Source organism: Equus caballus, chromosome 16 (assembly GCF_041296265.1).
Source record: "Equus caballus isolate H_3958 breed thoroughbred chromosome 16, TB-T2T, whole genome shotgun sequence".
Classification (NCBI taxonomy): Eukaryota; Metazoa; Chordata; class Mammalia; order Perissodactyla; family Equidae; genus Equus; species Equus caballus.
In genome coordinates, this window is record NC_091699.1 from 42,402,491 (window position 1) to 42,415,366 (window position 12,876).

General features: G+C 39.2%; 2 protein-coding genes across 3 annotated transcripts in view; one reads left to right on the forward strand and one right to left on the reverse strand.

The window, feature by feature from the left end:
• Positions 1 to 7,386, reverse strand: part of APPL1 (adaptor protein, phosphotyrosine interacting with PH domain and leucine zipper 1) — a 33,895-nt gene extending 26,509 nt beyond the window's left edge. Inside the window, exons 1-4 of one of the 2 annotated variants that reach the window (XM_023620227.2) lie at positions 7,181 to 7,386; positions 2,353 to 2,451; positions 1,056 to 1,115; positions 202 to 273 (exon numbers count right to left, since the gene is read on the reverse strand). In XM_023620227.2, coding sequence (XP_023475995.1) covers positions 202 to 273; positions 1,056 to 1,115; positions 2,353 to 2,451; positions 7,181 to 7,234 — 285 coding nt within the window. In that variant the 5' untranslated portion in view covers positions 7,235 to 7,386. Of the gene's footprint in view, positions 1 to 201; positions 274 to 1,055; positions 1,116 to 2,352; positions 2,452 to 6,872 lie in introns of both variants that reach the window. The other variant, XM_023620228.2, reaches the window with a different exon arrangement.
• The window catches only part of ASB14 (ankyrin repeat and SOCS box containing 14), a 61,149-nt gene that overhangs the window by 42,976 nt on the left and 5,297 nt on the right, over positions 1 to 12,876 (forward strand). The window lies entirely within an intron of this gene.

Below are 12,876 nucleotides of genomic sequence, written 5' to 3' on the forward strand. Positions count from 1 at the left end.
AAACAATTTGTTTTAATCAGACAAAGAAAGTATTGTTTTTACAATACAGCCACCAACATGTGTAAATAAGGTCCTTCTTTAAATAGTAATCTTTTATAATAGAACTTCACTCATATAATAAAACTTCCCAATAAAAGCTAAACAACTTGAGTAACTTAATTATAAGACCTCTTATTCAAGAAAAATAAAATAAGCACTTACCTCATCTATAACTTTTGAAAACTGTTGCAAAGTAGAGCTCATAACTTCATCATCACCCCCCAATGGAAAACGCTGAAAAGTGAGAAACAGAGGTGAGGTAAAGGTCCAATGGTGCATGTCTTTTGTGAATAACATTTTATAATTTACATTTTTAAATAACTTCAGAAATTTTTAAAATTTTGAATAAGTTTTAAAAATGTCATTTCAATAAAACAATGTAATTCATATAATTAAAAAACATTAATTAAAATGTTTGCTAAGCAACCAACTAACATAGTATATAGGAATGCACACCCTTCTAGGAGTTCAAAGATTTGGTGTCTAGCTCCAGTTCCTCCAATAACCAGCTGTGTAACCTTGACCAAGCCTCAGTTTCTTCATTTGTAAAAAGAAGAGAGGTAAATTAGATAACCTCTGTATCTAACATTACATCATTAAAATTAGGGACTGGCCCTGTAGCCGAGTGGTTAAGTTTATGTGCTCGACTTCAGTGGCCCAGGGTTTCACTGGTTCAGATCCTGGGGGCAGACATGGCTCCACTCATCAAGCCATGCTGAGGTGGTGTCCCACATAGCACAACCAGAAGGACCACAACTACAATATACAACTATGTACTGGGGGGCTTCGGGGAGAAGAAGAAGAAAAAAATAAGACTGGCAACAGATGTTAGCTCAGGTGCCAATCTTTAAAAAAAAAAATCATTAAAATTAGATATAAATGCTGTAATGGAATTTCAATGGCATATCAAAATTCAAAAAAGCTTAGGATTCTTGATGAGAAATTCTATTTATCTATACAGATACTGTACCACTGCATGTTTTAAATTATGCTTTTAAAAGTTTCAGACACAATACCTGTTTTTCATATTCTTTTAAAAGTTTTGAAGTCAGGTGTGTTGCTGCACTTAATTCATTCTATGGGAAAAAATTGGCATTCAAATTAAAACAATATTACTGATTAAGAAAATACTTTTAGATGAAGATACCTACGCCACTTTTATTTATCACTTAACATAACTACTGTACAACATGTTTTCTAAAACTCATTAAATCACTGGAAAGGGAACTATCATTAAAGCACTTTAAAGGGAAACTCAAACCATGAAACATATACCATCAAGAAATTCAGCAGTGTTCCAAGTGTGTGCTTCTTTTAGCTAATAAAAACTAAACATTAAATTTTGTTAAAGCTTTAAAGCTAGAAGTAAACTGTACATAATCGTAGCAAAATCTTAAGAGATTCTAGATTGATGACTGATTATCCTTCTCTTTAGATACTAGATCATGATAAGCATTTAATAACATACAACTGAACCATGGTCAACTTAGTCATATAATACAGCAACATAGCCATATGAAGGAAATACTTTTTTAAAGTGTTTTTTTCAGTAAGAAATATAATGACAAAAATAAAATTTCTTTTACATATTAAGCTCTGTGGTCAGAAAGTAAATCTTGAGAGATCACAAGGAAAAGAAATAATGATCACAGCAACTTGTAAGTACATAATGAAACTGTGATCCAGAAAGGAGAGAAAATGAGGAGGAAAAAAATACAACTTGTAGACTTAATTAATCCCAAAGAAAGTTTATCATAGAACTCAGGTTGCTATTAAGGCTTATAATTAAGTTACATAAACAGCCTTAAATCTTACGCCTATTCAAGAAAAAAAACTAGTCACATCCTCCTTAAATCCCTCTCCTCATACCCCAAAGCTACATCTACTTCTTATTACCTTCTTCTAACTAGAGATACATTACTTTCAAATCCTCCACTCAAAAAGGGGAAGTATTCCGTAAGATTAAAAGCACGATTACAGAACATACCAATAACAATATGGGATTTTCAGTCAAAACTTAGGCAAATATGACTATCAGTGAATTTCAAAAGAAAGCTGTTACAGTATTTGGGGAAAATGGGCAGATGCTTCTATCTTCATCACTTTTGTAGTGCTACAAACTATACACTAGTAACTGAAATGTGAGCTCTGCAATACAAAATACTTAGTGTTCTTTCATCCATTCAACAAATATTTATTACTATGAACCCAGAACAGGGCTAGACACCAGCAAATAAGACAGATACTATCTCTGTCCTCAGGGGCTTACAGATTCATTTTTAAAAAGCACTGACTCAGCCTTTAGCTTTTTACCTGTGCATCATAAATCCGATGCATAGCTTGATACAACTGGTTCATATAATTGGAAATAGCTGTAGCATCTTCTTCAAATACACCCAGTAAAGACCTTGTCTGTATAAAATAAAAGCAGTATGTTTATGTTAACCATTACATAAATCAGATGGAAAAAATTTTTAAAAATCTTAAAAAAGGAAAACTCCTAGGATATTAAAGCCCTAATAATACTGAGTTGTAATCTAGTCTCTCTCTTTGATAGTAATGCCAAGATGTTGGGGTTCTTTGTTCTCGATTTCACTTCATTAAAACAGAGGGATTTTCCAATTACATCACATAAACTTTAGAAAGAGCAACAAAGGTATATTTTCATGAATTAAAAAGTCTGTAATTAAACTGAAAACAAATCAGTAGAAATGTTCAGGCCTAAATTAACAGTATTCCATGTCTAAATATTTGAAATGTCTTATTTCAGGATAACTTAGTATGATTTCTCTTCTTCTATGGTCTCTTCTAGTAGTGCCAAACCCCTCCCATCATAATCCAAAATAATACCATAGTACCCCTCCCCAACATGGCCTATAAAATGCTAACTAGATTTTTCTGAGTGCAGAATTTCAGGTTGTTTCTTCTTCATCTTCTTCTTCTTTATACATTTTTATATTGTTAGGCATTTTTTTTTCCAAATAGCATGTAAAAAATATCTTCATGTTAAGGGGGAAAAACTTGTCAGTAAGTAAATGTTAAGACGGTCAATAAAAAGGATCAGAGATAAGGAAACTCAGCGTATCAAGGCAAGATATGCTTAGCTTTTTATATACCAAAGGCATGGGAAAAATTAAAATAACTATTGAGATAACTGTAGCTTAAAATCTAAAAGATGACCTTGTATTTTTATTCTACAAATAGTTAATTTATGCCTGAGCCTTAGAAGTTGGTTTTTAAAAATCAACTTATTCTTTAGCTTCCTATTTTCAGAAGAGGAAGCTAAAAAAACCCATGAAATCATTATGCCACTATATGAGGTCCACATTCTCAGTCCTCTACTTCCCCATGCCCCAGAGATGGAGATCTAACAGAATCTTTTTATTTTTTAGCTCTAGTGCCCGACTCCCATTCCCCCAAAGTGCTGTCTTAAGATGCAGAAAAGAAAGCATCAAGAAATCTTGCCTGGCTAGTGCCACTCTTAAGAAAAACCTGCCACTTAGTTTTATTTTTTTTCCCCAAAAATTATCATTCGAATTCAAGGAATTACACATTTATGCAATAAGCTGTAGTGGAACTAAATTTAAAAGATCTTCTCAGCCCTGAATGAGGTTGAAACAGGTTCCCTATTTAAAGCTAATGTCAAGTTCAACACTGTATATGACCATTTAAAGTTAGCAGCTTACAAAAAACACCATCAATAGGGTACCATTTCTTTGAACCTATGATGGCATCCTCTGAGAGCTGCACCATTTTTTTATACTACTAAAACAAACAAAACAATGCTGGCAATTAAGCTATGATTGAAGGTTTGCTTATGTCTTGAAACTTTATATTTATGGAAGCAGATCTTTATATAGAATTTCATATAAAACTCTCATATAAACATAAAAAGGAAAACACAAGCAGCATAAATTTAATACAATCCTAAAATTTCTTCAGAGTTCAACTCTTGTGCGTTACTTTTTAACACAAAAGTCATCAATATCCATGTTTTCTTAGCCAATGTTATTCTGTGCCATGAGGAAGTGACAAATATTCCTTAGAAGTGCTTCACTTTTGCCCCCAATTATTTTCTTCCAAACCATCAATACCCATTCAGCAGGTACGATGGTGGCACTCGCTTCATCTCATCAGGTGTCAAAGGAATATTTTCAGACAACACACAGGACTGATACATCCTTCAAGTGGTTGTTAAACTGATCTGTTGGCTGAACACTGAGAGGGTACAATTGGGTAGTTATGCCACTAGGAGAAACAATCAAGTGTGTACATCTGCAACCGATTACGAGTAAAACATTATCAACTTTTAGGGTCATCTCAATATCAGTGATGTTAAAATGTGGGGAAAAAAGCACGTCTCATAATCTATGAGTATTTCATTTTATGCCAAAGAAACAAGCCTCCATGTGGGATTGGAGTTTGTCTTCACAGTTCTAGCACGGATGAATCATTGATAAGATATATATCTACACACAAAATCAATTATTTTTTAAAGATCATACCTGTTAATAATTAGGAAGCGTCATTTTGTTTCTGATTTTTAACACAATATATAAGCATGGACAAGGCATCTAGTGTAGTCTTAAAATTTTCTGCCTCAAAAGATGCTATGATCTTTTGCAGAATGGTATGGTTTGGGCAAGATAACTCTAAAGCTGTTTATGTTCCAATAGGTGGATTTAGACTTGCAAATTTCCCCCTATTTTAATACTTAGTTACTGTAAACCAAGACTAAAAAAGGATAACTGTAATTCAAGTTAGTCTTTCATGGTTCCCAGGCTCTAACTTTTTTACATAGCAACTGGCAGGCTACTTTTGACTAGAATCAAATGATCTAATAGAAACTTAGCCATATCAGGAGTTTTAAAAGTTTTCATGCTCTTCATTACTCAATTTCTTGGACTCTACCCTAGATAAACAGTCCAATGAGAACAAAAATTTATGCCCAAAAGCATTAATCTCAGCCCTATACATAAAAAGCAATACTTGAGAAAAACTCTAAAAGTCCAACAATAGGACAACTGTTAAGTCAGTTAAGGAAACATGCAATCTTTAAATTTTTTTATTCAGAATGTAATAATATGTGAACATACTTAAGCTAAAATGTTAAGTTAAAGCCAAATAGAAATTGTTATGCACAATATAACCTCAATTACATTAAAATGTGTAAGAGAAAAAAAACCTAAAAAGAAGAAAGCAAACCGTTAACAGGGTTTGCTGCTGGGCGCATGCCAGGTAACTATGTTTTCTTTTCTGTACCTTTCAATTTTTCTGGAGCAAACAACTCTGTTTTTATAATCAGATACAAAAATAAAAACATTCACTATCTATGACAGGTCAGGTTCAGAGAAGTTGAGTAACTTGCCCTAAAGCAAAGGGTACTAAGTGGCAGTGAAGACTAAAACCCCTTATATCCTGAATCCCAGATCCAGCGCTTTCCATCCTGCCACAGGTTCTCGGTAAGAATTACAAGCGTCTTCCCTTTCTAAATCCCAGTGGTCCCAACTAATTTTCCCAAGTAAATATTACCTAGTTCAAATTTATTACATCTAGAAATTGAAAGAATACCAATGTGGCTATTTCATTAAAAATTACTGCAAAACTGATACTAATACAGTACACGCTTGTAAAAAAACACAATTAATGCTCAAATTGTAAATTCTTGCGTGAAAAGTTCATCAAAATAGATAAGTCAAGAGATTATATCCTCCTCAGAAGTCCTGGGTGGGGCACTGTCAACCCGTTCTGAGCTGTGTAGTCTTTACCGGCTATAAAAACCAGGCCAGATAACAGGAGAAAAGCAAGGCAATCTGTTGAGTCTTAACATAATAAAAAAGTGAAATGACACAGGGAACCTGACCAATACATCCCACAACATTTTTGCAAAACATCTGAAACAAACAGCTTATAACTTTATACTATAGAAATCATTAAGAAGTTGAACTGGCTATTCTGGCGGTCAAGACAAGCCAAGATGTAGGTTTCTGTGTGTCAGTAGAGGCTGATAAGAGTAAATTACCAGCAGGCAACTGGTATGCGAAGATAACTTTCAGCAGGAAAAAACAAATCAATTCCACAATCAGAGCCCAATTTCAACTCTGCAGTTAAAACTGGCACAAAATCCATGGCAGATGTGTCATCCAGAAGACGGGGATGTAGCCTATTCCTCCTAATTTTGGGGGCCATACCAAACAGTTACGACACATGAAATCGTGCAATTCTATTTCTAAATGAGCATTTCAGAAAATTTACTTCATTCTAAGTGGTAGCCAATCAACAACATCGTCTTAAATTGCTTAAATTATTGTGTAAAAGACAGGCTTAGGGATGAAGTGTCTCAACGCAAGTTACAGCCCCCACTAATATTGCTGATTTCATTCTTTAGTATTGAAAACCTAACAGTTACGTTTTCCTCAACTGTCTGAGGCTAGAGCAACCCCACTAGCATCATCCCCAATGCACAGAACACAAAACATAGGGCTTTTATTTTGATGAGTTTATTAGGGCCAAGTCTGCAACGAGCTGGAGCCGCGAGGCCGCCGTCCATCACCCGCCGCGCACAGCCCGAGTGACAGCGGCTGCAGTCGCGGCACGACACCAGGCACACTCGGCGGGGAGGCTCCGGGACCCACGACGGGCTTCGCCGATGACCCCCCCACACGGGCAAATCAACAGCCTTTCAGCATCTCCCGAATGAAAACTATCCGTTTCCTTCCCTAGCTTGTTCAGAAATTATTAAGTCTACCGGGCTTTATTCTCCAAAGAGGTTTTCGGGGCGAAAATTCCAAGATCAGGATTTATTACCTCACCTCACGGCGATAAAAACGCACCTTTGGTCAAATACAAGGGAGCCCCGCGCGCGTGCGTGAACGCTGGGCCCACGAACCAAGGCGGCGGCGGCTCGGTCGCCGCCCGCCGACGTTCCAGAGTCGGCGCGCAGCTCTCCGCCCAGCCGCGCAGGCCCACGCGGGCCTCGGGCGACCGGCCCGGCCTCGGCGGCTCGGGGTGCGGCCCGCGACGGGCGGGGGCGCTGGGCGGCGAAGCCCACCTGGGCCGGGGCGGGCACCTGCGGCCGCGACGGCGCAAGGCCTGGAGGCGGCCCGCCCCGCCCCCTCCCCGGCCGCCGCCTGCACCTCACCTGCGGGCTGTCCTCCAGCGTCTCCTCGATGGGCAGCTTGTCGATCCCCGGCATCGTGGCGGAAGGAGGGCGGCGGCAAGAGACGCGCCGGCCCGCCTGCAGCAGCTGACCCGGGCCCGCCCTCTCTCGCAGGCGCTGCCGCCGTCGCCACCCGTGCCGCCCTAACCAGGCGCCGAGCGGCCCCGCGGGAAATCCCGCCCCCTCGTCCTCCCTGCCCCGCCTCCCGGCGCGCCCATTGGCTCGCGGCGACGCCCGTCAGCGCGGCGGGGCCGGCCGGGAGGTTACCGTGGCGAGCGCCGGCCTCGGGGGTGGCGGAGGCGGCGCGGCCTTCGCGCAGCTAGCACCTACTGTGTGGGCCCGCGTCGGGAGGTAGATGGTAGGGGAACGTCTGTCTCTCCGCACGGCGTGTGTCTCCGAGAACCAGAGCCTCGAGTGAGGACCAGCCTGGGGAATTCGGGAGGGTCTTACGTCTCCGCCACGTTTTTCGTCGGAGACCTTGGAAGAGGCTCTACGGCTGGCGTCTTTCTTTAGTATCCTCAAATTAGAACCTTCCCAACCCTGCCCGAAGCGTCCAGTACCCACCTCCCCCACCCCCACCCGCAGCAGAATGGTGCCGGCTAACTCAGATGTCTGTGGGATCCTACATTATGTTCTTAAGAGGATTTTCCGGTAAATTCGTGGACCGTGGACTCGAAATAATTTTTCTCGGCACTTGGATTTCAGTATATTCAGTTAAAAACACGTGATTTTGTGGCCGATTCATCAATTCTTACTGGCCTGGAAGGACTAGCACGCCGCAATTCAGACTTCTATATTTCTTTATGTCGCCATTGAAAACGTTTTTTGAAAAGTCAGGGTACATTGGTTAAGTATGTTGGTAACTAATTAGCATTTCTGTCAGGTGAAAAAGTTTTGAAAGAAGCTTGAAATAGCTTCTTCAGCCTCTAAAGTGAAAGCTCTACTTCCAGAACCTCATCTGGATTAGAACACCTGCCTCTTTGCCCGTCTTCCCCAACCTCACACTGACTCGTTTATTTCTCTGTAGAGTTATAGGAAGTTTTCGTCAGTGTACAGGGAAAATGGCAAAATCACCAGTGGCTTCTAAAAATCTAGCCATTAATCCCACCAATCCATCCTATTTTCATTCAAGAAATAGAAGAAATGCCGAGTATAGATTATTAGTTGCCTGGTTCTACAGGTGTACTGGAACAAATCAAAATACAGTACCAGGAATGGAAGTTACATCTTTTAATCTAGAATACTAGATTTTCCCATGAGCTCTTGAAGGTTGGATAAAATCAGGTTTGAAAAGTTTTATTAGGTAGACTTGCAATATAGTTTCACAGAATTATCCTTAGTGTTATAAGCTTTAAATAAGAGCTCTCCCCTTAGAGTGTTTATCAACTGGTCACCCTCTGGAAGAGATCTCTAGTCTTTGAAAGGTGGTTTGGAGTCAGTTCTTACATAATGTTACTGGTTCCCAGCTGCTTAGATGTACCCAGCATTGTACAGATCCTAGCGACCTTACTCTGCCCTTTGATATTTCTTTTCTACTCCGTCAGCACAGTGGCATGCAACCTGGGTCTAAAGAAGGGAGACTTTCAAGGTACATGACCTCATTGGTTGAAGGTTGTGATTCAGATTATAAGTGAAGAAGAAAGGTCATGGCAATTGATAAGAATGAGTAAGTGAAAACAGAAGTAAGAAAACAAAGTGTAAGAAAGCAATTATATGGTGAAACTGAAGGGGTTTGGCCAGTTAACCTGGCCAAACCAAGTAATTTGAGTGAAAAATTCTGTTAGGTATCTGAATTATCTGGGTAGGGTATTATCATCAAGTTAAATGGTTTCCTTCCTTGTATGTTATGTGCATCTGACCTGGATTTTTGTAAAAGATCTCAAGAGACTATTATATTATCAGAGAGGGGCAAGGAATTCTTGCCGGGCTCGGCTGGTTAAAAAACAAAACAAAAACAGGTTGACATTCAACTGGATGGAGAGGCAGTTTAGTCAAATTATAAAACTAGAAAGGATCTTAAAAGGCCTTCTATTTGGATCCTCTAGCTTTAGGTTACTGTACAATCTGCTCATCCGAAAAGATGATCATATTTCCTATTCTAAAACTGCAGAATTATCATCTCCTTTGGTAACCACTTTAGGTCTAATCAACCTCAGTTCTGTACAGTTGACCAAACTGAGGTCCTTTCATACAGGAAATGAGGCTTGTTCAGAGAGTGCCTCAGGGGTTACTGGAGACTTGTGTGGGTAGCATAGTAAAAACTTTGGCGAGCTGGTTAATTTTATGGAAGGCAAGGCAGGATTAAACAACATCCACCAAAGAATTCTTTGAGATGTTTCACACATATAATTCATTGAGATGTTTCGCACATATAATTTACAACAAAAGGACATACAATCTTGTAAATAGATTTGATAATTATTAGTCTCCTAAAATTATATTTGATCTTCTTCTAATTAGGTTTTTACATGGTACTCCTTTAAGTTCTAGTCTGTGGTCTATAGTAGGAAGGAATCCAACAACCCAAATGACACTGGTGCTTTACTTTTCAAAATTATCCCCCTAGGTTAGTGGTTACCCAACTCATGCACACGTAAAAGTCATCTGGGGCGGGTTGTTAGAATACAGATTCACGAGCCCAGCTGGAAGATTCTGATGCCATTGGTCAGAGATGGGGTGGGAATCTCCCCAGGTGAGTCCAAAGCAGGTAGTCCTCAAAGCACATATTGAAAAGCTCTACCCAATGTGGAGAATAACCATTTTGCTTCCCCCAGATAACCTTGTGTTTTAGAAAATTTGAAGAGTCAAGTAAACATTTAGGAAAGGAGTTCTAGCTTCCAGCTGAGGACAGTGAGAGGGGCACCATTTCCAGAATCACCTGGAGAGCCTGGGGAGCCTCCTACTCAGAAATATCCTCTGAAAGTCTCCATCATTCTGAAATTCTGCGGAATTCATACTCCTTTTAAGAATACAATGTATAACGCAAACAGTTCTACCTGTTACCTAATAAAACTCTCCTTAATGGGATTCACTTTAACAGATAATTCAATTGTTTTCTTAACATCCAGATGAGATAAACCAAATTAAGGAAATTAGTGTATTTATTGGTAATTTGGGAAATTGAGTCCCTTCCAACCACTTTAAAACATTAGAGCCAGTGGTAGAGGTAGTGGGGAAGCTTTGGGCAATTGGTGGACAGAATCAAAAGTTCTGAGGAGGTGGTTGCAAAAAGAGGTTGCAAAAAGGACCAACGAATTCTTCATTGTGGCACTGCAAACTATCCTCTGCCTTTGACTGTGATATTAATGTTGCTTCTGCTCTTTGCAACAGCATCCTTAGAATGAAAGCAATTTCTGTAGCTTCTACTTTAACTATAAAAAGAATAAAACTTTATTTCTAAAATATTGTATATGCCTTAGTTTCTTTTATGGTTGCCTTGATTCCTTTTTTGGAAGAAGATATTAGTATATGAATTTCTTTGGCCAGGCCAAGAACTTTGAAACAAAGCAGCATCTTTCCTGTTTCTGTGGGAGGTGGATGAAAGCGTGGGCATGAGCTCATGGACATGGACTGTGGAGCCATCCTAGCTGGCTTTGAATCCTGGCTCCACTTTTTCCTAGTTCTGTGACCTTAGTCAAGTTACTTCACTTGTCTGTTTCTCCATTCCATCATCTGAAAAATGAGCCTTAATATGGAGAACCTACATTATAAGGTTATGAAGATGATGAATGAGTTTTCAGAATAGTGCTGGGTACAATAAGCATTCAATAAAAATTAGCTAGTTATTCTTTTCATTATTTACAGTTAAATATTTAATGCTTTTAAGGCAGCTTTCATTTTCTTCATTTTTCCCTTTTTATCATTTCTAAACAAACCAATATTTTCTAAATAAGAAGATTGTGCTGATTATCTTAGAGAATCCTCATACTGTTTTAAGCAATATTACCATTACCCTTGTTAGCGTTTTATCAGTTTGATTCGGGGACTTTTTGTGGCCAAAACAAAAATTTAAAAATCAATAAGTATGTATTTTGATATTCTGGAGAAAAGATAAAGGTGCCAAAACAGCAACGGTGGGCTGGCCTGGTGGTGCAGGGGTTAGGTTCACAGGTTCACTTTGGCAGACCAGGGTTTGCCAGTTTGGATCCTGGGTGTGGACCTACGCACTGCTTGTCAAGTCATGCTGTGGCAGGCATCCCACGTACAAAGTAGAGGAAGATGGGCATGGATGTTAGCTCAGGGCCAGTCTTCCTCAGCAAAAAAGAGGAAGATTGGTGGCAGATGTTACTCAGGGCTAATCTTCCTCAAAAAAAAAAAAAACAACAACAAAAGCTATTACCCTGTTTTTGTTTTTTGTTTTTTGGTAATGGGGAGGGGAGATACCCTAAGGTTAAAAGACAGAAGACCTTCATGACACTCCTACCCCGACAGGAATTCTGGGGAGCAACAGGCAGCTCAGTGGAGAATTTGCTCTTAGAGAAGTCAATGTGTCCTATGACTGTTTAATCTTTGAAAACATTTTAATTTTTAGAGAACCACAGAGAGCATTAAAAAACAGAGTAACTGAGAATTAATTAAACCAATACTGTTTATCCCATGGCTAATGCACATAAGTCTGAGCTAATCAGCACATCCTTCCAAGAACACTAGATGGTGCTATGAATTTAATTTTGGGATTCAAAGTACCTCAGGAAATGGCTGTCTTCATTCAACAAATATTTGTTAGGTAGTGAACAGAATATTACAAATCTCTGCCCTTGGGGAGCTACAGTTTAGTGGGAGTGGTGGGGAGAAAGAAAGACAATAAGAAGCAATAAGAAGTATTGGAAGTATAGTATATTAGAAAGTGATCAGTACTGTGGAAAACAGAGCAGGGAGAATGGGGTAGGGTGCAGTTGCGACTTTAAATAGGCTCCTCAGAGTGGGCTTCATTGAGAAGGTGACATCTGAACAAGAACTTTAAGTAAGGGTGGGGACATCTGGGGAGAAAGCGTTTGAGAAAGAGGAACTACCAGGGCAGATGGCCTTAAGCCCTAAGGCAGGAGTGGCCTGGCCTGTTTTAAGAATTGCATAGAGACCAGGGTAGCAGGAGAGGACGGAAACGGGGAGAGAGTCTGATGGGGAATAGGGAGGAAAAGGAGGCCAAATTGTGTAAAGCCTTGTGTCCTATTGTGAGGACTTTGACTTTTATCCTGATTTTGGATAAAAACACCTTTAATAGAGATTGTGATTTAACAAATGTTGGGTAAGCTGAATTAATTAGTGATATGAGATATCATAAACTGTGGGCAAATTAACATTGTCTTAAGTAAAGTTGGTAGTTTGTGTTTTTTTAACGTAACTATAATCATGTTATCACACCTAACAAAATTAATATTAATTATTATCTTCTTGCAGTGAGTTTCTTGAGGGCAGAAATCATTTCACCTCCTGGGTACCTAGTGCACCCTCTGATATATGCTGGAGTTTAATAAATGTTTTTTGTGATTCAAAAGTTTGTTTTTAAGTTGATAAGAACCATAACATTTATTCCCCAGAAACAATGTTATAAATAACAATCAGATTCTACAGTTAACTGACAACTCCTATTCAATCTACAATGATTAAATTAAATGGCACTAAAGTGTAGACCTGAGCCCCTCAGAGCCCTAAATCCTCAACCGTTTTATGTTTGAATA